This window comes from Sander lucioperca, chromosome 21 (genome assembly GCF_008315115.2).
Source record: "Sander lucioperca isolate FBNREF2018 chromosome 21, SLUC_FBN_1.2, whole genome shotgun sequence".
NCBI classification, from domain to species: Eukaryota; Metazoa; Chordata; class Actinopteri; order Perciformes; family Percidae; genus Sander; species Sander lucioperca.
In genome coordinates this window covers 13,851,380-13,874,387 of record NC_050193.1, presented here as the reverse complement: position 1 = coordinate 13,874,387, position 23,008 = coordinate 13,851,380, and the positions used below count along the sequence as shown (strand labels likewise).

At 40.0% G+C, this 23,008-nt stretch overlaps 3 protein-coding genes across 4 annotated transcripts; all 3 read left to right on the top strand.

The window, feature by feature from the left end:
• The first annotated feature begins 9,409 nt into the window (after window positions 1-9,409).
• On the top strand, window positions 9,410-12,083 carry LOC116065402 (protein phosphatase 1 regulatory subunit 27). Its single transcript, XM_031320890.2, has 3 exons — window positions 9,410-10,201; window positions 10,390-10,540; window positions 11,230-12,083. Exons 1-3 carry the CDS (start codon window positions 9,757-9,759, stop codon window positions 11,348-11,350), a joined length of 717 nt encoding a protein of 238 aa, XP_031176750.1. The 5' UTR covers window positions 9,410-9,756; the 3' UTR covers window positions 11,351-12,083.
• A 1,303-nt stretch (window positions 12,084-13,386) lies between these two features.
• Window positions 13,387-18,935, top strand: mcrip1 (MAPK regulated corepressor interacting protein 1). 2 transcript variants are annotated; one of them, XM_031320892.2, is made up of 5 exons: window positions 13,387-13,500; window positions 14,260-14,300; window positions 14,536-14,654; window positions 17,981-18,085; window positions 18,180-18,935. In XM_031320892.2, exons 2-5 carry the CDS (start codon window positions 14,293-14,295, stop codon window positions 18,242-18,244), a joined length of 297 nt encoding a protein of 98 aa, XP_031176752.1. In that variant the 5' UTR covers window positions 13,387-13,500; window positions 14,260-14,292; the 3' UTR covers window positions 18,245-18,935. The 2 variants fall into 2 exon arrangements, with proteins under 2 accessions (XP_031176752.1, XP_031176751.1); XM_031320891.2 differs by having other exon boundaries at window positions 14,206-14,300.
• Window positions 18,936-19,625: 690 nt separating this feature from the next.
• On the top strand, window positions 19,626-22,737 carry alyref (Aly/REF export factor). Its single transcript, XM_031320832.2, has 6 exons — window positions 19,626-19,991; window positions 21,399-21,557; window positions 21,679-21,826; window positions 22,013-22,076; window positions 22,158-22,353; window positions 22,438-22,737. Exons 1-6 carry the CDS (start codon window positions 19,749-19,751, stop codon window positions 22,450-22,452), a joined length of 825 nt encoding a protein of 274 aa, XP_031176692.1. The 5' UTR covers window positions 19,626-19,748; the 3' UTR covers window positions 22,453-22,737.
• Window positions 22,738-23,008: the final 271 nt, after the last annotated feature.

Sequence of the window (23,008 nt, the reverse complement as noted above, 5' to 3'; positions counted from 1 at the left end):
TGTGTAACATAAGTAACTTATATTATCAGAGTTTTTAAAAATAGTTGGAGTTGGATAACAACACAGAGGGCAGAGAAAAACCTAGCCTGAACTTGCTTTTGTTTTATTTCTGGATGCATTTGACCAAAGGACAAAACCACAAAGTCATATTACACCCGTTTTAACCAGAACGTTTTAAAACTGTGTATGAGACTGCCAGGGAAGTAGTGAGTGCTTTGAGTGCATTCTCGTTTCAGACACGGAACACTTTGCCCAAGGATGGTGCTGTTCTGCCTTTAGATCATAACTGTCTGTCAGGGGGGAAGATGGGGGATTTACTACTGTTCCCAAAGCTACGATGTGTGAGGTCATGTACAGACCTTTAGGGTTCCTATTACAAGGAGGCACCCACCCCCAGAGTAATACTGTAATGATCATTGCCAAACGTGTGGTGACTGAGGAAAGGGGCTTGGTTCTGTACATACATATAAGAGTGATCGCTCTTACAGGCCTAGCAGAGTCCTCCGTCCCCTCTTTATTACCCCACGTCCGCTGTTCGTGTCTACGCCACGTAACCTGATCCAGCTCCTCCTGTATCTAGAGCACGACTCCTGCCATTGGCTTCTGTGCTAAAATTAGCATATTGACCCCTGTGAAATGCGTTCTGGTAAAATCTTGTCTTCGACTTGGCCTTATGGGGCCAGTGCTGTTTGTGGTCTTCAGATGCAGCAGTGAGGTCATTGTGTCCACCTCATCTGTCTTGCTCCTGCAAATGAACTTTTATGTTAGAGAGATGTTCTTATCCATCATGTAACTGACCTAAATGTTATATATTTTACATATATCATTCTATGTATTTCTTTCATACACTATATTGTTCACATATGCTGTACTACTACTCTTGTATTAATACATTCTTGTAATCAAGGTGCAGTTGCAGTAGTTGTAATAGCAGCAGTATATTCCACATCACTGTATGTAGGGCTGTGTTCATGAAGAATATTGACTTTACAGGACAGTTTGTGATGGCACCACATAGATTTAAAGCAAAGACATAAAAATCTATCTCTATCTGCATCAAGTGATTTCTCGACCCATATAACTCAAGTTGTGCAGCATTACTTCTGAATTCCATCATTTCTTAATAACTGCAAAGACAGAAAATAACAAATGATGAAGACAAACGAGTTAAGAAGTGTTAAATTCAATGTTTTATTACAGGTATTTTTAAATAATATTTAATAATAGTATAATGGGTATATTTGAGGAACGGTCAAACTTGTAATCATTGTTTCTAATTTTCACAATGTGCTAGAGAATATTTGCTTTAAACTGTGAACTTGTCGATACATTATGCAAACTATGCCCTCAAGTCAATGTCAAGCCTTCCAGCTTACTTGCAATAAAAAGTAATTAGGAGTCTATGGAGTTATTTATCAAAAGGATGGCATTTCATGGCTCATTTGTCTTCCTACATACCACTATAGGAGGCTCATTAAAGAGTCGTGCTGGGACATTTGGAATAAGTGCCTGCAATAGTGCGCTGTCTAGGTTTGTGTCTGTCTAAAACCTATTAAATAGATATTACTGAAGAACAGTAATTATTTATGCAAATTATAGGTGTTTATATAATACATCAGACACAGCAGTTTCCTGGTGGGAAAATGGTGGAAGTAAAAATTAAATAAGTAAAGCCTTGAACCTGGCATAACTTCGGGTGTATCTTCACTTTATACTATAATAATAATAATAATAATAATAATAATAATAATAATAATAATAATAATAATAATAATAATAATAATAAGTATTATTATTATTATTATTATTATTATTACTTTTATTTCGCCTTTCATGAAACCCAAGGACATTTTACAGAATTACTGTGGCTAAGCTAAAGGAGGTTATAGGCTGTAGTAAATAGGTAGTGTTTCAGGAGTTTTTAAAAAATGTCCAGGGATGTAGCATTTCGGATATCTGCAGGGAGGGTGTTCCAGAGGGATGGGGCTGCAACACTAAAGGCTCTTTCTCCGAAGGTACAGAGTCTGGTGTGGGGAATGGAGAGCAGGCCAGCGTCTGAGGACCGCAGGTTTCGGGGTGGGGTGTATGGCTGGAGGAGGTCGGAGAGGTACTGTGGGGCCAGGGCATGGGGGGATTTGTAGGAGAGAAGGAGGATTTTACATGTGATGCGGGACTTAATTGGGAGCCAGTGAAGGTGGATGACGGTTGGGGTGATGTGTTGCCTGGTCTTGGTGTGGGTGAGGACCCTGATGGCAGAGTTTTGGACATACTGGAGCCTGTGTTACTGGGGACCCCAGACAGGATTCCATTGCAGTAGTCCAAATGGGAGGTTATGAAAGCATGAATGATGGATTCTGCCACAAATTCAGAGAGTGATGAGTCTGGAGATGTTTTTGAGAGGAAAAAAGGCTGATTTGGTGATGGATTTGATGTGAGTATGGAAAGAGAGGGTGGAGTCCAGGATTACACCAATGCAATCTATTACCTCAGTGAGAAGTAATCTATTACTCTAATCTGTAAACCCGACCCCGGATAAGCGGACGAAGATGGATGGATGGATGGATGTAATATAACAGTACATACAGTATATTTTGTATTCTTGTCATTGAAAAGCAGCCACATGTCACTGTGCTGTATCAAGGCTGCAGGCTAAAGGCAGCTCAGGCATGAATTTCTGTGAAAGAGTGATACTCCATTGTCCTGCTTAGTAAAGGTTGGATTTAGTAAGTACACCTGCTCGATGTCCTCCATATTTAATTGCATAAGCTCTCACAGATCCATCCAGAACATTAATTCACCATAACCTTGTGCAGCCTGCTCAGAGCACACAGCGGCAGTGAAGGTTCACGTCCTCTTCTTCACCAAACACACACACATAGCATCAACACATTAGGCACACATATGCACAACTTGTAACCCCTGAACTCCTTTTCCATGGATGCAGGCTTCAGCTAAGGTAACCCTATCCTCACACAAACAGTCTGCCAGCCTCGGTGCTACTCCCACTCCCCTCTGTGCTAAGTCTGAGCCCTCTCGAAATCACTGTGTCCCGGACAGCTGCTGCGCCTGTTTACTGCCTCTACCTCTTTGCAGGGCAGCGTTCTTCATGCTTGGTCAATGTCAGCAGTAGCGCCTCTCAATGGGACAGATTTTTCCCCCTTGTCCGCTGGATGGCTTACAAATAACTATTCTAAACAGTCTATAAAATGTTCAACCTTCTCGATTGACTATTTATACATAGCTGTAGTGGAAGTCTTTTACAGTAATTCTGGTTCATATGGGTCACTGGAAAATATTAGACTGTAAAGTGTTTATAAGGACATATGTACAGTCCAGACTCAGTGGCATGGGTTCTAATGCTCTGCCCTTTCTTATGCCAGCTTTTAGACATGGCCCAAGCAGTTATATTTCTCTTGGAACAAAAAACACATTTACACTCCCAGTGGTCTGCACCTGTTATTGTTTAGGTCTACATGATAGCTATTATATTAATTAATGTTTTAAAACTATGTTAATGCCTACATTTTACCTGAAACCCAAATGAATTGAGGTATCATGTTTTATCTGAGCTCATGTGCATAAGTTCGTAGAATGGAATATACACAATCATTTCTAGCTGCTCTCTAACATAAGCACAGCTCTCTGTGACTACAAATTGACTCTCCACTGGAAGAGAAACAAGATAATATGTGGCTTTTCTGATAAAAACTGACTACAAGTTCTAATGGGACTCTATAGGCTTAACCACTCAAACTAATTCTAACTCATGGGGCAGTAAAAGGCCAGAAAAGGTTCGAACATGTATATTATTTGAATAGCATGGTGTTAAAAAAGCATATTCATTCAGTTTGTAGTAATGAGTATGGACCAATTCCCATGGAAACTATTTGCTCGTGATTGGGGGGGGGGCGGTTAGGGGTCTGGCAACTTTAGAGTCCGGAGGCATGGGAACCACGAGGGCCATGCCATGTATTTTAGGACCAGATGGCAGTTGGGCTCTTTTTCAACAGCAAATGGCTCAATTTACTTTTGGTTGGCTTGTGTAATGTGCTCACTTGGCTCTGTGTCGGGGAATCATCCTTTTTATGAATTCACCTCATGCCAACTGATCTTGTAGTCTACATGCACACGAGGCTCCACTGAGACCGTGATGCCTAATAAAAAAGCACAGGAGTTGTGCTGTAGCTGCTGTTTCGTTTAAATGACAAAGCAAATATTAGAGAAAAAATGTGTTTACTTTCCTTAAATACACTAACTTGAGAGTGGCTTTTCCCTGGTGTCCATTATGTTAATAGTTCTTTATGCAAAGCATTATTGATGTCACTTTAAATCAACTGTAGTGATACAACTTCTGTAGCCATTTTGTGCTCAAACATTACATACTGTATATCCCTAATGTTGTCATTTAGTTGCTGTTGTATCAGTCGTATGGAAGTAAAGCTATAGTAGTTACCTGGATGTTACCTCAGCTGAGTATGCTGACTTCTCTATTTATACTAAATGAAAGGGGAATGCCATTAAGGATGTAATGCACCAGCTGCATCTAATATACGTATAATACTGATTTCCCTTTCGTCCATGAGGGCTGGGAAGTTGAATTAGCAGTAGACAGATACAAGATATTCTACTACAAATCCAATTATTGTGATGCCTAGCAAATACCTATTCTAGGTTTTAAATGTTGAGACTGAATATCAGGGTATAAATTTCCCCAAGATGTAGGCATCTCAACAGCTGCAGGCATCATGGTTTCCCTCTTTCTCGCTGAACAACAGACTCGTTCCTGATTTAGATTCCAACTGCTTTTTTCTCAGCCCACTGCTCACGCCATACCCAGATCCTTTTAAGCCCGAGTGAGAACCTCCCGTTGGGCCTTAAGAGGTCCAGACAGAGACAAATCTTTACACGGTTTACCATCTAGTGATCCAGCTGTGTTTATACGTACGCTGCCTGTTGAGAAATGTACCACTACTCCTGTTGTCCCTGTAGAAGAAAATGAATTACCTAAAGGTTTTAGTCTCATTTTATCATGATATCATCTTCTCTGTTCACTGATAAAGTTCCTATTATTTTCTCTGATCAACAAACTTTTAGTGTCTCCGGGGTAATTAAGTCTGTCTGCCTTTTGTCTAGCTTCAAAACAAAGCATTTTACTTTGGTCACTGTTAGTGAGACCTTTTGTTTAGAGCCCAAGCTGGCTCCAGCAGTGTTCAAACCTCATTTAAACAAAGGAGCGTTTTTCAATAGTTTGAGCGGACGGTATTGGGTCTATGCAAATCTACTCAGATAGTTTTGTGAGTGAATGTCTTTTCAGCTTTTGTTATTCTGTTGCTTCCTGTAACCTTGTATAAAACCCTGACCAGAAAACTCATTCTGATCAGAGAGAATCCTACAGCTTCTTGTGAGCTTCTGTCTCCTCTGTGCAGTGAATAAAACTCATCTGAACCAGCAACTGAATTGGACCTGAGAGAACTTGTTTTTCTACATCACCCATGGAACTGTGTGTGCCTGGGTCAGCAGGGTGGTTTCTGAGAATAGGCGGTGTTTTGGCAGAAGGTCTGCGTTTTCTAGATGCCCTGTGCCTAACTTCTAAAATTCCTGCTTAGAGTCCTAACAAAGCTGTGAAGCTACGGATTGTTTGTGCATACATATGGATTATTCAAACACTGACCTTTTTAGACAAAGTTTATGAGGATGACAGCCTGCATTCATAACATGCTAAACACAGACAGGACGCTTCACAACTCTTATTTTTAGGCAATGTAGTCACCAACCTGCCTGCTACCTGCATCACGCAAGTCAGTTGGGTGTTAAGCAATGCAGAGCTGGCTTTTTTTGTAACATGTATAGCCCAAGTGATAAGCCTCTGTGACAGATCACTATTAAAATTGTCATTCTTTTGGCTCCAGCTCTATGTGTCCTGAACTGTGTGTCCCTGAATACCTAGCTGTACAGTATAGTGAGATACTGTTGTAAAGGGATGCAAATGGATCACTGGTGGCACCCATTGGCAGATTGTCAACTAGATTTTGTATGTTTATAATATCATGGAGCATTGAGAAATAATATCAGGGCCAGAATCACAGTTAGGGATATTGTTTACTATTAGTGGCTAATGTATTATGTAGGGACCAGCCATGTGTCATTTATGAGTGGAATGCATCATTGATAGGCAGCCTGTGAATGTGGAATGTGCATGTGAAAGAGAACCCAAGTAGCAGCAGCTTGAGCAGCACAGAGACACACAGACAGACGAACTGACATGGTTTAAAGTTTATTGTTATTCATGTTTATGTTAGAGCAGAGTACCACAGGTTATTATTATGCATTTATTTTCTTGAAATGTTTATTGTTGTAATGTTTCAATTATTAATGTTATTCTTTAAATTGATATTGATAAAATAAAAGGCAAAATATGTTTATGGTCAGAGAAAAATTCATATGATGCACATCCTGTTTTCGGCAAGTCATACAAGGAACTACTATTTAATGAGTGCATGCACCAAAAAAAGTGTTCATGTCGTTAAATCGTTAAAATCATTAAAATGTTTCAGTTATTAATTTCATTCTTTAAATTGATATTGATAAAATAATGGGCAAAATAGGTTTATGATCAGGGAAAAATTAATATAAGGCACATCCTGTTTTCGGCAAGTCATGCAAGGAAGTGCTATTTAAGCAGTGCATGCACCAAAAAAGTGTTCATGTGCCCAAAATGTGATCCAACATGAGACTTTGTTTTGACTACCAGTATCAATACTCAGAACTTCCTTCCCTATCAGAGGCACACACAGGGCTGCAGCTATCATTGTGGACACTGTGGGCATGTCCTCTGTATTTTTAACTTCATTTTCAGGAAATCTGGAGATTTTAAGCGCCCTTTGGGAGTTTATGTTCTGCTATTAAAAAATAACACTTGGTGGATATTTTATAATTTGATACCTGCACTTTCTGTTCTCAATATACTTAAATCTGACTTATTTTAGGCCAACAGATGATGTAGAGATAACTTTAGTCCTTGCAGTAAAGATAGCTTCGCAACATAATCAAACTGCTTTAGATATTTATGTTAGGAGATATTTAGACAATATAACTAAACGAGTTCCAGGGTAACTATTAATATAAGCTAGAGATACCTAGGATTGTCACCCCTAACCCTAAAAAGTCACGTTGAGGGAGGTAGGAGTTGATGACACCACGCAGATGTGTGACATTGTCCCTTTCCTGTCAATGTTTGTTGTTGCTAACATTGTCTTTTGGCAATGTTCCATACACCTTAATGTTTTCAACTCTGACTTCTTGGTAATTTGACAGATCGTAACATGCAAGGCAGTCTGGGACTATGTATGGAAAGAAGCTGAAACACGTGCGACCTCTCTCTCTCTGGCATTTAGTCCAAGAGCAGGCCTAACATCGCTCCGGGCTGTAACAAACAAACATTTTCGTTTTTCACATGCTGAGGTTCTCCTTTTTTCTGCTGAGGAAGTTTCTGTGGAGAGGAGTGAAGGGAAGCTGGAGGGAGTATCCCCAGTACTCAATGCTATATAAGAGACTTTGGAACCTGATAGCTGCTTCTAAAAGTCTCTCCCTGGAGCTGTGAACATTCAAATAGTATCACTTCAATTTGTCTAGACATTAGTTCTAAGCCTCTGTTCCCACTGTTTAGAGACCAGTAGTGCGGGGAGGTGATGAAAAATAATTTGTGTTGGCATTTAGAGCTGGGGTCAACTCCTATCATAACAGAAGTGCATTGATCATTTCCTGCTGGGATAAACTGAGTTATGTGATCTCCCTCCTCTGGTTGTGTAATAAACAAAACTGAAAATATGCCACAAAACGGTCCTAAAGTGCATGTGTTCAGTTCTGAAAAAAAGTTATCTGCAGGTTTTCTGCTGTCACAACTGTTGTACTCTACGACAGTTATGAAGGTGAAAAGGGGTGCGCAGAAAACCTTAAAGTGATACTGAATAGTAAAGTATGTAGAATATGCAGCAACGCATTAGAATAGCTGCAAATTACAACAGAGGAGATCAGGTTCGGGAGCAGGTCATATCTTGGAGTTGTGGTGAGATACACAAACCTGAGGATGGCAGCTACGCTATTTCTTCTGTTACATTGGCAGCATCTGTGAAATGCCCAAGGTTTTGTGAACCATTTATAACCAGCTCTGCCCATCGTAGAAATCTGTCTGGGGGCAGCTGGTGCCACCAGCACAACATTACAGCACCATTCTCACATACTGCATGAAACTTGTTATTTTATATTTTGAATAGTAAAAATGTAATAGGAAAATAGGATTACTGTTTATAAGAAATGCAACATTTTTGCTCTATGTGTGTCAATCTTACTTTGGAAGGCAAAGTTCAGTGTTGTAAATAGCTGTGACTTCAGCGGCATTTGAAGGGAGAGGTTACATTTAGTGGCTTTGCCCCCCACAGTTAGTCCCACACACAACCTCCTCATTGGGTGAATTTTATTGGTGTATCTGGTTATGAATCAAAGGGCAAGCATGAGCAAGTGTCACATGATAACGGACCTGCGGGTCAAATAGAAACATGGAGAAACATAAACTTAAAGATCTCCACTTTATTCTAAAAGTAAAACATGGGTGGGGTTTTCAAATCAATTTCTAATGTTACTGGTCTAACTAAGGCAGTGGAAGAAGATGTACTTCAAAACCTTACTAAATAAAAGTATCTAAGTATTATCAACCAAATGTACTAGGTAAGTATTTATTGTGCAGTCAAATGTTCCCGGTCAATGTTTTACTATTATATATAATGTTTTCTGAATTGATGTTACTGCTGCATCAATGTGTATGTTGCATTTTACTGCTGTAAATGTTTAAGGTTGTGTTCATTTTAACTCCTTTAGATTTACTGGGTAGTTTAATCCTACAGTAATGATTCATATTCTATAAGATCATCATATGTTTGTAGCCACCACTGAACTAAGGTTATATTGCACCATTAGGTATGACGCAAGCAGACAAATCAACAACACATGCCAAAATGAAATCATGTGCTATTGCTGTTTGCTGTTGTTTATATGTCCTCCACTATACCTCTCATTAATAGAAACAAAACAATGTGATTCACACACAATGATGTATATAACTGTAACTTGTAATAACCCATGATTGGGAAGCCTCCTGTGCATTTGAGGTATGGTCTTCCTCTTCTGTCAATATTTAGCTCTGAAATGTTTATGTGGGAAGTTGTAGGTCTCAAGACTCAAAGGGAACATTTTGGTTGTCAACATTTTTTATGAGGGGTGGGTGCCGTGTCAGAAGGCATGTGACTGTACAGTGGGAGGAACTGGAATAGGGCCACTCATTTCTAAGCTGAAGTCACTGGATATTAGCCCTAAAATAGCCCTACAAAGGGTATATATGGGTCCTCTCCCATTTGCCCCACCAGACAACGATTCTGTGCAACAGCAAACACACTGTGCAAAAGATCATTTTAAATTTAATTAGGAGAAATTCACAGCAAGTGAAAAAAGGAGGACCATACAAGCTAAAAGAAGGTGATTGGATCATAGTGAAGCAAAGGATTTGAGAAGTATTTTGCAGTAACAGCAGGAGATACTCCAGCTGGGAACTTAAGGGATAAGAAGTGAGCGAGGAGAGGACACAAAGGACACAGAGCAAAGGATACTGCTCATTTATTGGATTGGTGCGTTCTCTTGGATTTCTCCCTTCCCTCCTCCTGGGCTGACAGCATAGGGGGAGGCAGAGCCGCAACCACCGCAGGGATGAAGTACAACTACCATGTACCGGCGTCAACGTACACACGCAGTTCACAGTACACACCAACATACAACACACCTAGCTATCACACTCCCTCACATTACACACCATCTACACCACACTACACCTCTGCATATACCTCTCCAACGAAGTACACCCCGACACAGTACAGCACGACGCATTACACCCCATCACAGTACACGTCCACTTACAAGGCTGCATCAACTTACATCCCCTCCTACAGCAAAGAGTCACGGTACAGTTCTACACGCCGCACACAAGAAAAAAAGGAAAACCCTGCACCTGTAATACCCGTCACACCTGCAAAGAGAACTGTGCACTTCCCCAATGACATCGTCTTCCAGGATATTGTGAGACGAGGAGATATGGAGCAAATTGGTCGGTTCATGAGAGCGAGGAAGGTTCGTGTGGATACACTCTTCCACTCAGGTAAGTCTCCACAGCCTTGACTTTTTTGTCAAAAAGCAATTTTGAACATTTTATTTGACATTAGAAATAATGCCAGCCAATGAGGATCGAGGCTTCGAAACTGTTTAGATGTCAATCACTGATTTGAACTGACTGCATGGCCGTGTGCTAGTGCTGCTGCAGAGGATCTGACGTAGTCTCGTGTGCAGGTATGGCAGCACTACATGAAGCCGTGCTAACAGGAAACCTGGAGGTGGTGAAGTTGCTGGTGAAATATGGTGCTGATGTTCATCAGAGAGACGAAGATGGCTGGACGCCACTTCACATGGCCTGCAGTGACGGCTACCCGGAAATTGCCAGGTGACCTTTTACTCTTGACCGATCATCACACTTCCTTTTTCAGCACACTGGTCGCACAGAATAAAACATGAAAGACTTCATCATCTGCTGCTGATTTCTCAAAAGCAAAATAAAACATAGGTCATTAATTTCAATACTGAACAGATAGTGAAATTTTACACTTTTCCTATGAAATTTGCATGCTTTAAATAACCCCTAAAAGTGTTAGAAGAAGTCACCTTATCACAACGTCCTTACTGAGAGAAAGTTTATCTGGATATGATGCTGGCAGTTTGGCTCTGAACATTGACAATAGGCAATAAAAAACACACCCATGAAACAATGACATAATTCATCACAATACACAAAACATGGTATTCAGAATTGAGTAAACCCAGGGCTTAAAAGAGAGGGACATCGTTGGATAGGAGAGAATTTAAAATGTCAAAATACACGAGGGAATGTTTTGTGTTAACTTATATCCATAAAAAGAAAATTATGGAACTCATCCTCAATACATACAGCTTCAATAATACCACTGAATTTTGACTAGTTATTCTGAGGTCTTTGAGTCAAGATAGTGAAACAATGAAAAATCACAGCCATTGAAGAAGATCAGTTGCAGTAATAATAAACTATTCCATGTTTTTCTTGTGTTCTCATATATGAGAACCTCTGTTTAACAACGCTCTGCTTCATTCTCCACTTAGCTATCTGCTGTTGATGGGAGCCAGCACGGAGGCAGAGAACGAGAACGGAGAGAAGCCTGCAGACCTAATCGACCCAGACTGCAAAGAGCTGGCCAAACTGTTTGAGACGGGCTGTGTGTGATGGGCACCAAATGGACCCAAAGTGAGACCACAGAAACAGAGAAGACGGAAAGCTTAGCAGTCACTTGGAAAAGAAAGAAAAACATATTTAACAGTATTAAACAGTGCAATACCAACCAAACCTGTAACAGGGTGGAAGAACATATAGCCAGAGTTAGGGCCACGTAACTGATCCTGTAAAGCAAAATGGTGGTTCTGTTTGTTAGTTTCAAAAGTTATTTTTCTAATTTGCAGCCTCAAAGCAATACTCCATTAGGCTGCATTTCTGTTTCTGGTGGTTATGTTATTTTATTTCATTTTACTTTGTTTTGCGCATTTGTGTATTCGTCATACTGCCAGTGTCTATGCAACAAATGTTAATCTGCGAACATCTGTTTTCACTCTCAGCTCATGTACAGTTGTACAATACCAGCAATGTCTCACCATGGTCCAGGTCTGAATACCTATTAATTTCTGAAGGAAATTAGATTAATCTACATCCTCCTGAGCATTTCAGTTTAAGTATTCTATCGATTGTGTTAGTATTTAGCAGTCACTTTTTAAGTAGCTGGTTGCACTGCAGACTGTGTGTTTCCAAACTGTGTATTGAATTTACAATGCAGAATTTGAGCCGAGATGTTTGTGTTTTATAGACATAAAATGATGTATTATGTATTCTCACTGCTGGGCAGAAAGAGGATCAGCCAAATGAATAATTGATACTTCACTGATGGTCAGAAATATAATTATAAAAACATCAAGTTTATGGTGTATAAGCTCTTTTAATGCTGCAATATTTCCCCCTGATGTATTGCTTTTGTTTTCTGTAGTAGAAATACGAATGTCAGCAATGAAAGTCTTATAATTTTCTCCTAATTAATTATTTTTGTACGTTTTCATAAATAAAGAAACCTTTTATAAATATGACTGAGTTGCTATTGTGTGGTCTGTGTAAGAATAAATGAAAGTGTATTACAAGAGAGAGAACACACCATGTCTTCATGCTGGATTTTTTCAGCCATCCTCGTTGGGTAAAGCATTGTTACTTGGCTATAAGATTAACTGGGATGTATGTGCCCTCAACTTTAGTCTTGCTTTACTTAAGTTTAGTTTTGCTGCTGCCTCTGCTTTCAAATGGTAAATGATAACAAACATATATCCTGATGTTCCTGGTATGGCATCCTGACATGAATGTAAAATGAAAATACAGTAGCAACAATGACTGTTGTATTTTTATTAAAGAAGACAGAGATTTTAGTGTTTTAGGAAAACAAAATTGGGCAATTTTAGATTAGTGAGAGCATGTCTATTCACCAAAAGTTTACATGGCCTTGATATAAGTTATAAGACATCACAATTATTAATTGTGGGATTGTTTTGATAACATAATCATACTTTTTTTCATTGAACAGAAAATCTCAGGTAGGCCTATAATTCAATTAGCCTACATTTTATTTTTAGTGTCAAATCATAGCAGCATCATGCAAAAGGGTTCTCCAATGTTTTTTCCGTTAGCCTTTTAAAATGGGATCAGATTAGTAAACAGAACGTGCCTTTGGAACATTGGATGAATGGTTGCTGATAATGGGCAATGTAGATATTGCATTAAAGATCAGCCACTTCTTTCTACAACAGTCGAGAACCATTTTGCAATTATGTAAGAACATAATGTAATCTGAAAACTGCTGCCCTGGTTAAAAAAACAATGCAGCTGACCTCAGCTGGTATTCTGTCTGTAATGGAGTGGAATGGAAATTTCTAAGTGACCCCAAACTTTTGACCGGTAGTATATATATATATATATATATATATATATATATATATATATATATATATATATATATATATATATATATATATATTATTATTTTATTTATATATATTTTATTTTATATATATATATACACTACACTATATATATATATATATATATATATATATACACATACATATATTGTGTGTGTGTGTGTGTGTGTGTGTGTGCGTGTGTGTGTGTGTGTGTGCATATACGCTTATATCAATAATGTAAAAAATAAATAAAGACGTAAAGCACTTCCGTGTCTATTCCAAGCTTTTCCCGGAAATGATTGGTTGGCATTGGCAACGTTTTAGCCAGGTCTAACGGCGTACGAGTCTCTGAATAAAGAAACCGAAAGCAAGGGTTATAAAAAGGTTTGTTATATATCTTAACAGTGTGTATTTTACTGTACATCTTGAAAATGTTATTACTGCGTTAATCGTCTTTCTAATAAATATTTGGGACCAGTAACGCCAGCAAAATATTAGCTGATTGAAGCTAAGCTCCGAGAAGACAATGTAAATCGTCCAGCTAGCTAGCTAGCTAGCTAAAGTTAGCTGAAATTATTGTGTCAGCAAATCTATAGTAAGCTATCCAGGACAAAGCTATAGGGGGACACGAATCCCAATAAGCAAAAACGATTTTAGGGACAATAAATAGTCTTGTTCATGAGAATTTGACCAGCGGCTAACCTACCGGGTCTGTCTCTATAGCCTGCTGCTAACACTACTGAAGCTACTAATGTAAAAACGTAAACAAAAGCCCCTTGGCTTGCTAACGTCAGTATTTGAACAGGTTTCCCGACGCACAGCGTACCATAGCTCTATAGGAGTTAACAACATTCATATTGTTACTAATGTTACTTGACTTACCAGAACTCTTCTGAAGATATAGTTTATTGTAAGTGACTAGTAACGTTAGCTATCAAATGTAACTCTGTGGGCTAACCAGCAGTGTTAACAGTTTTCTGATTCTAATGGTTAGTTGTGATGTAAATGCAGGCCTAAGTTATGTCATTTGGAAACTGACTTCTTAGATCACGTGGAGATACTATACTTCCCATTGTTGTTTATTGTTAGAATTCAGCTGAGGACTTCTGAACCTTTTTTATTCTTCAAATCCACTCACCATAGAGGAGCGAGGAGCGAGTACAGACTGCAAACAGAATGACCAGGTCTGTAATAAGTTGTGGCACTTAAGTGCTAATGCACAAGTACAAATAGATCAGTATTAATAGTGTTCATTAAAATGTAATCAAACATCATTTTAATGTTGTACTGCTTTGGGCTTGAGACACAGAAGATTATGTTTAAGTATGTTTACAGTCAAAAATGATTAAAAAAAAAAACACTTAAACCAAATGAATGTCTATTTATGCTGCTAATTTTTCTGTTTTCATGTTTGTGAAGCTCATCTGCTCCCAGGATGGTGAATAGTTACAAGCGGACTTCAAGCCCCCGATCCCCTACTAACAGTGGGGAGCTTTTCACCCCAGCACATGAGGAAAATGTGCGCTTTATACATGATAGTAAGTACGCCTTCTAACATTGATTTCTTTCAAAATGATCTAAGCATTTTGTTATTTATTTCAGAATAATAGACCTCTCAGAACTAATTGAATTGTGTTGTCCGAGAACAGCTTTGACCCAAGTTTATTTCCTGTACGCTACTGACATTAGCAAAAACAGCAACAGGAAAATAAAATTTGACCTGTTTTTAAAATGTTATGCTTGAAATACTGAAAGTCCTTTTCTTCTTTCTGGACATGCTTTCCCATTTGATTTAAGTGGGTGATTATTGATAGGTCTATTGCAGGTGACTTGTCTTCTCCTGTGTAATAACTACAAGAGTAGCGTATTGATATAAAACAATTTCTTCAGTTGAAGTTCAACAGTAAACCAATCGCAGCGTAAAGAGCTTAATGCAGGCCCATCAAAAAAATGTGACCATGGTGTGTTTCTGGATTCTATATATTGTGCAGCAGGTCGGGACTCTTCATTCTGATTACTTAAGCTGTTTTCACATATGAATTCCAGACTATGTCTGAGGAATTAGGTCCAAACATAGTCCTGAGTATCCCTTTCACACATGTAGCACACAACAGGAGATTGTCCGGGCCAGATGCGCTCTCCCTTATTGGAAATACTTTTGATTTATGATTTAGACGAGAGGTGGCGCTGGGTAGAGCTTGCAGCAGACAGGACATAATGTGGATTACACTGCGTCACGGAGCTGTTCATAATTTGGTCATAAACAACCGAGTCCCTTGCCGTTCCTTGAATTTGTCTGATGATTTTGGCGGCGTCGACCGACAAGTTCCAGAATCTCTTTGTCTCTCCAGTTAGACGTTTTCGTTACCGTCTTCATGTAAATCACCTCATTCAGCTCATATCACTTAGATATAGATATTACACTGTTTACAGTATGTTTTTCAAAACAGCTTATAGAGCAAAAAAAACAGGTTATGTGCCCAGTTGAATGTGAGGACAGGATTTGTGTTGCCAATACAACAGTTTCGCCTGTCAGTCAGCTTTCCCTCTCCACAATGCAAGAGGCTACACTAAACAGTCTCTCATTCTGAACACTGATACTCAGTGATTCATGTATTTTGAATTATATGTGTATATTTATTGTGTAGATTTCAAAGGGGCCCTGTGGAGTTTTCTTGTGTTACTCACCAAATGGTATCACTATTCTCATTGTGTTATTACAATGTTTTGTGTATCCTTGAGGTCTAACAGACATGACGAATGCTTTTCCTTCCTAAAAAAACTAATTTGTATCTTGGCACGTTACTGCCACCTGTACTGCCCTACAAAGGCAAAACGCCGTAACATCATGTCATTTTTGGGTTATTTGAGACCTCCTTTATCATGTGGATAAATATCGTGAGTCAATTTGATTGTTTTAACGAGAAAATAAAGGGCTATGACAACCGTAACATAAAAAACGTTACGAGAAACCACAGCAGAACGCCGTAACAGCTGTTAAGACTCTTTGCCTTTGTTCCGGCATGCTGAAGTTGAGTTAAGGTGTTCTGACTTTGTTTAGCCAGGCATCAAGAGAGATGTTACTGTGCCACCGTGATGTTACTGTACTCTGGCTTTGTCATACTGTCAAAGTTTGCCGCTTTTAATTGTCACCAAACCACGTAACATACACACGACACATCTTTAAAATAAAGTGCCGATGGTTCAGATCTGTCAATGTCAGTGACAGCCCGGCGCTAGCTAAATTTAATCTGTGTCACGTAGCGCTAACGGTGATGCTGACACACCTCCTCACTCACATCAGACGCCGAAAAGCAATTATTAAATACACAGGCATCCTACCTTTCCATGCAATCCGATATAATCCATGGAAGATATAATCCATAGCAATGCACGTCATCTGCTGTATCCACAACAGTCCATATGTGTTTGAACCATATTTCCTTCTTGCAGGTGTTCATGTCAGATCTTACACAAATCCATAATAGCGCTAAGATAGTTATCGCTAACGTCCGTACAAAGTAGGCTAACCTAAATGGTCGGTCAACTCTGTCAATGTTATCTCAGAATTAAAAAGTAGTAATCCAAGTCGAGTTTGTTGACTGTGCATCTTGAGCAGTTTGGTGGCCCTTAACCCTTAATCAGGGGCGATTCTAGGATCAGACCTTTAGGGGGGCTCAGCCCCTAATGAGAATATGACACGGATACAGTGCCTTGCAAAAGTGTTAAACATAATATATTTATTGTTAAACAATAAATATTTATTGTTAAACGACAAATATACCTTTGTATTCAATTATAATTAAATTATCTTTATTGAGAAAATATTTCTCTCTGTACATACTGTACTGCAAAGTAACTTATCTGTCATACTGTTTAACTGTGTTAGTGTTGCCGCACTATCCTGATCATTATAGCACTAAATAGGAACAACCAAAGGTCTTCTATATAATTTAAGAGAAATACCATGATGATTAGACCTTGGTTGGGTATTCTTATAATGGATGTAAGTATGGTGAACAGCAAGCAAATATTGATTATATGTCAGTTACTGCCTTTTGCACGACTCCTTGTTTTTGGCACATGATACAAAGGCAGAGTACAGTAACTGCCAAACAAGGGTCAAAGGTCAATTCTGAGCTCAAGATTTTTTGCATACAAACATTTCTTCATTATAGCAACTAGTTGTCAAATTTTGGGAGTCCTACCTATAATACTTTTGTCTGGAGAAAACAGAAACTTTAAAGTCATTTTTCTCAGTTTCACACTTTGCAGGGCAGTGTAGTTCAGTGGTATAATGTGAAACCATTAGCTTGACTATGTATCGCATCACCAGTGTGTGCACGTTTGTATGTGCGTCCTTGTGCACATGCACAAGATAAACAAAATAGGGAACGAAATGGTAGAAACACACTCTATAGCGCTGCTAGAGGTCAAAAACACCACAGGGAACCTTTAAGTCCTGAGAATAGTAGTGTCAAAGGTAGATCCGAGTGCTTGGACAGTGACAGTGCTGTGCTAATGATCCCAGACCAGTCCACAGATTGCTTTTCAGCGATCACTTCAACTATCATCATTAGAAGTATAAATAGTGCTACAGTATCTGAATCAGACAACTTAATTTGCTCACTCTGAGTACAAAGACTGGCATTGAAGCACTTACTTACTTTAAAAAGTGCTATAATGAGTTTGTAAGTTACAAAATGCCAGCACACTGTCTCAAATGCAGTGAGATTGGGCACTTAAACTACACGTCACACTTTCTTTAAGTTGGACTTCTGATTTACCTTCAGTCTGTCTTCTTATGTCATTACTAACAACTAAATGTAAAAAAAAAAGCATTGTTGTCTTCACTCTTTCACAGCCTGGCAATGTGTGCTCCGAGACATCAGATCAACACAAAATAGTGAACGTAATGACCGTGGACCACAAGAGTATGTGGAGAAGAACCCAAATCCTAACCTACATTGTAAGTAGTGAAGTGGATTTTATCTTATATAAAAGATTAAAAAAATTAATCAAGCACAGGCCATTTAACAACTTGTTTCTGTCTGCTCTTGCAGCTTTCACACCAGTGGACCTGAGCGACCTTAAGAAACGCAACACACAGGACTCCAAGAAGTCCTAGTCTTTCTTACGATGGTCCGGTCGTTTCTTTCCACCCATTATCCTCGAGAACTTTTCCTCCATCAGCCAGAAAGTCAGCCCTGTTGGCCAGTCTATAGCACAGAATGCCAATCTCATTTCTCAGCTCTGGACCATAGCAACCCCCGTCTCTTTCTTTACCCTCTTCAACTGACTACGAAGAAAAGAACCAGGATACCGGGACAAATTCTCTCGTCTCTTGGTTCATGTTTTTTTAAGTCACAAAATCTTCATATGTACATTATGTGGATGGGACTGATGCAAACTTTCACCAACATTTGCTGACATCTGATGCTGAGGTACAAACTGTCGACACTCTCCACAGGACACAAAAGACTTCAGTCTTAAATACAAACCTTGTTTTCTTTACTACTGCTACTTGTATGACTTTGGGGGGAAATGCGAAAGGACTGACTTCTATTTTTTTTTTTTGGAAGATAGTTTAATCGGTAAATTGTAGAAGTAAAGGAGTGGTCACATTGGATATACATTTTACTTTTATGGGCAAGTTTTGGAAGCCAAATGCAATGTAGAAGGCCAACATTTTTATTATAAATTTTCTTGCCCTCAAATGGACTTTACTAAGTAGAGACCTCCCAGAGTATGCTGCCCCTGGTTAACCCTCCCTCCCCTAAGCCTTGAAACAAAATGTTGAATAAAAGACTTTTACAGTACTCCTGCTTGTATTTATCTTACATGAATATTGACCATGTAAACCCTAACCACTAACTAACCCAAGTGAAACTTACCCTTAATCTTACACTGGAGGGAATTTCATAAAGCCAGATAATAAGAAATGATTATGCTATATTCTGGTTATACTTATTTTAGGCCAATTATTATTTTCATTATCCATCCATCTTCGTCCGCTTATCCGGTATCGGGTAATTATCAATTATTATAATTCTTGATTAATTGATTAATCATTTGGTCCATAACTTTCAGAAAATAGTAAACAATTTCTTAGAATCTAAGTTGACATAATCAATTAGCTTGTTTTGTCTGACTGTAGATATTTAGTTTAATGCCATAGAAGGCAAAGAAAACCAGCAAATAGTCACAATGATGAGGCTGGAACCAGTAAAAATGTGCATGATTATCAAAATAATTGCAGATTGATTTTCTGCCAATCGACCAATCAATTAATTGACTAATTGTTTTAGCTCTGATTTGAATATGTGAAACAAAACCTAAATTATACATATGAGTTATTGAGGAACATTATCCAGTCATTCATGTTGATTAGTACATGTTGTATTAACAGTATTACAAAAGAATGGTGTGTGTGTCTTGGTCACGCGTATTACGTGGTGACGTTGTGTTTACGTGCAGTACGTACCGAACCAGCTGTCTATATACAGCGGAGGTTGGCTTATTGTGTTTACTCGTCGTAGAAACTGTGAAGGGATAAGGAGAGGAAGCTATCGAGTCTAGGGTGTATTTTTTTTATATATTCGTTGGCAGTTTAGCATTATTGGGGCAGCATAATGGCCGATAAAATGGATATGTCTCTAGACGACATTATCAAGCAGAACAGGCAGCAGAGAGGTGGAGGCCGCGGTGGAAGAGGTCGAGGCCGTGGAGGCTCTGGTGGCGGCCGAGGAGGAGGAGGCCCTGGGCGTCTTGGAGTCAGCGGCGGAGGATTTGCAGGCCGAGGCGGCGGATCCGGCCCCATGAGGAGCCGACAGAATCTGAGCCGCGGTAGAGGCAGACCAACGCCTTACAGCAGGGTATGAGAAAATTAGAGGAATGGGCAGAAAAAGGAAAAACCTACGGCAAACCTGAAAATGCCTGGTTAACAACCTTCTATTCTCCAGTATGCTTGCTAGCTAACCCTCTAGCCAGCTTGCTAGTCAAGCGAATCAAATGTTCGCTGTAACCGCGGAGTTTCCCCCGGGGGAGAGCTCTATGGTTTGCGGTTAAGCATTAATGGAAGTTGTATGCATAGTGTGTTCCTTCTCCCACAACCCATATTGTTACATCATTTTCCAAGAGGAGGCCTTTTTGGAGAGAGCGAATGTGTTAGCCATATTGGCTAACGAGCTAAAGGTTGGATCGTGAAGGCCTCTGCGGCGCCATTTTGAATCCGGCACCTTAAATTAAAGCTAGTAGTCCACGGTCAGTAACGGCTTTCCACCCCAAGTGTCAAAATGATGGTGAGAGGAAACCGCTTCATCGAGAAAATTCACCCGCAAATGATTTTTCCACCACTTTTGGAGTATAGTTTTTGTCTGTCCCGGTGCAGCGACCAGGCGGTCTTTTGTTCGGGAGTGGCTGGCGGGTTCCACAACAAGGCCTGTTTGGTGGCTTTTCAACCAGTGTGGCTGTTACTTGTGGATGGATCAGTGGACTTCAACCCCCTGGTAATGTTCACATAAGGCAAACCTTCACTCCTTAAGTGTGAATGAGTATTTAGACAAGCTCAACAAAGCCCCAATCAAAATGGCGTGGTCTCAAAATGGACGCTCAGATAAGCCACGCTCACATAGAGGGGGTAGCTGGCCATTTTATCTAGTTTTTACGATCCATCCACCCTCATCTTATGGACACTAACCCCTTCATGAAAGCCCGTTTCGTGGCTTGGTAAAGAACTTTTGGGCGGGCCAAGAAAACACGGTGCAACGCTGGAGGCAACACTGCTTCAGATGGCGACCCCTGTGTACCCGAGGATCATATCTGGAGAGTCTTTGGTGGAGGCGCAGATGGCAAGAGAACAATGGGCGAAGTTGGTAGCTAGCCGGGGTGGGCAAGTTGTTCAGGGGTTAGTATAGAGATTGTGGGTGGTTTTGGGATGATAAATATTGGTCAATGTTGACGTAATTGAATAAATGGATAGTCTAAGCAAATGCTATACCCATAATATTTTAATTGTAGACATTATGTATAAGCTATATACAAAACATCTCTTTGTTAAGATTGTTTGTCCTGTGTATGTCCTCTGTCTGAACTGATTCACTTGCTTGTAGTGATGGGGTGGGCAGGGAACATTTGGGGATCCTCTTGGGGGAACTGAGCACCCTGGCCCTGTTGGAAGTGGAACCCCTGCTTACCCCAACACCCAGCCGTGTGGACTCTGTGATTGACAGAGGCAAGGGGATCCTGAAGTCAGCAGGTGCGTTCTCTTTCATCTGTTGCAGCCTAAACAGCTTCCAGATAAGTGGCAGCATGACATGTATGACAACGGCTTCAGTGGCTTCAGTGGCCCTGTCGGAGGTGGCGGAGGAGCTGGTGTGGAAACTGGAGGGAAGCTCCTCGTCTCCAATCTCGACTTTGGGGTCTCAGATGCAGACATTCAGGTACGTGGCTTGTTGCCTTACCCATTTTGATCTTTGTGAGTGGAGCATATTCCATGTGTTGGTGTGCTAAACTGGGTGAGGCATAGGAATGGTTACTCAAGCCTCCCTTTTCTTTTCTCAGGAACTTTTTGCTGAATTTGGGACTCTGAAAAAGGCTGCCGTTCACTACGACCGATCAGGGAGGAGCCTGGGAACCGCAGATGTCCACTTTGAAAGAAGGGCAGATGCCCTTAAGGCCATGAAACAATACAATGGCATCCCACTTGATGGTATGCCTCAAACTTAATTCATATGTATCATGTCCTCGCTTTGACTCAAATTATGGCTGCACAAAGATTTTCAGTATTTTTAAACTTTGATAATATAAGAACATTATCTATCTGGCAAATTACTTGACTGATTGTTTAAGCACTACTGCCCTGCCTAAGTTGTGAGGCTCATGTCTTTCTCTCTAGGGCGGCCTATGAACATACAGCTCGTCACATCACAGATTGACACACAGAGGCGACCTATGCAGGGGTAAGTGTGGTTCTTATGTTTGTTTTTCAAGCAACATGACGCACATTGTGGACACTCTGTGATTGGTGCTCTTGTTTTCAGTCTGAACAGAGGTGGTGGTGGAGGAGGCATGAACCGAAATCGTGGGGGTGGCTTCAGAGGCATGCAGAGAGGCCGCGGAGGACGTGGTGCAGGCGGTGCCGGGGGAAGAGGTCGGGGTGGCCGCGGCGGTAGTGGTAGCAAGCAGCAGCTGTCAGCAGAAGAACTCGACGCCCAGTTAGACGCCTACAATGCCAGGGTAGGTTGCCGTGTCAATGCGTTACTTGTTAATTAACAAATTGTGTTTTTGCAGATGTCTAATTTCATTCTTCTGTTTTCTCAGATGGACACCAGCTAAAAAATATAGTTCCTCTGGGTTGTTGTCCCTTCCTGTCTGCACAGAAGGGTGGTTGTGACAGATGTGCAGAATATTTTACACATGGTTGTCTTCTGATGTGATTGAAATTATTGTTCCAACCTCCTCTTTTAAATGCTCCGTTTTTTACCAGTACTTGTTTTTTTTGTTTTTCTGACGAAAAATGGTTTTGGCTGTAGGTTAATGTGAATTGGTTTTTCCCAGTTCTTCTCTCTACCCTGTAGTTAATGACACTTGTAATAAAACCTACAGTGAATATTAACCAAATACCGTCTCTGTTCTTGTGTCTGCTTGTCTATCCTGTTTTAAAATGAAGGGGAAAGGATCCCTATAGTTTGTGTCAAACTAAAATGGGTTGATTTTCCACATGCTTATTAATCTCTGTATAAAACCTGCAGGACCCCCCCCCTCCCCCCCCAATTAATTTATATTGTGTGTTGGTTGGCATCAACTGACTGCCATTAGTATGAAATATTACCTTGCATGGCAGCTGGATTGTCGCGATATAACAAGCACCATCTGGTGTGTCAGGTTATTG

Bases quoted from the DNA above. Each gene is read 5' to 3' on its own strand.
- LOC116065402 (XM_031320890.2), top strand. From the start codon at position 9,757: ATGAAGTACAACTACCATGTACCGGCGTCAACGTACACACGCAGTTCA. The intron at 10,202-10,389 runs GTAAGTCTCCAC...TCTCGTGTGCAG, and splicing joins GGATACACTCTTCCACTCAG to GTATGGCAGCACTACATGAA. The intron at 10,541-11,229 runs GTGACCTTTTAC...TTCTCCACTTAG, and splicing joins GGCTACCCGGAAATTGCCAG to CTATCTGCTGTTGATGGGAG.
- mcrip1 (XM_031320892.2), top strand. The intron at 14,655-17,980 runs GTAAGTACGCCT...ACTCTTTCACAG, and splicing joins TGTGCGCTTTATACATGATA to CCTGGCAATGTGTGCTCCGA. The intron at 18,086-18,179 runs GTAAGTAGTGAA...CTGCTCTTGCAG, and splicing joins CCCAAATCCTAACCTACATT to CTTTCACACCAGTGGACCTG.
- alyref (XM_031320832.2), top strand. From the start codon at position 19,749: ATGGCCGATAAAATGGATATGTCTCTAGACGACATTATCAAGCAGAAC. The intron at 21,558-21,678 runs GTACGTGGCTTG...TTCTTTTCTCAG, and splicing joins TCTCAGATGCAGACATTCAG to GAACTTTTTGCTGAATTTGG. The intron at 22,077-22,157 runs GTAAGTGTGGTT...TCTTGTTTTCAG, and splicing joins CAGAGGCGACCTATGCAGGG to TCTGAACAGAGGTGGTGGTG.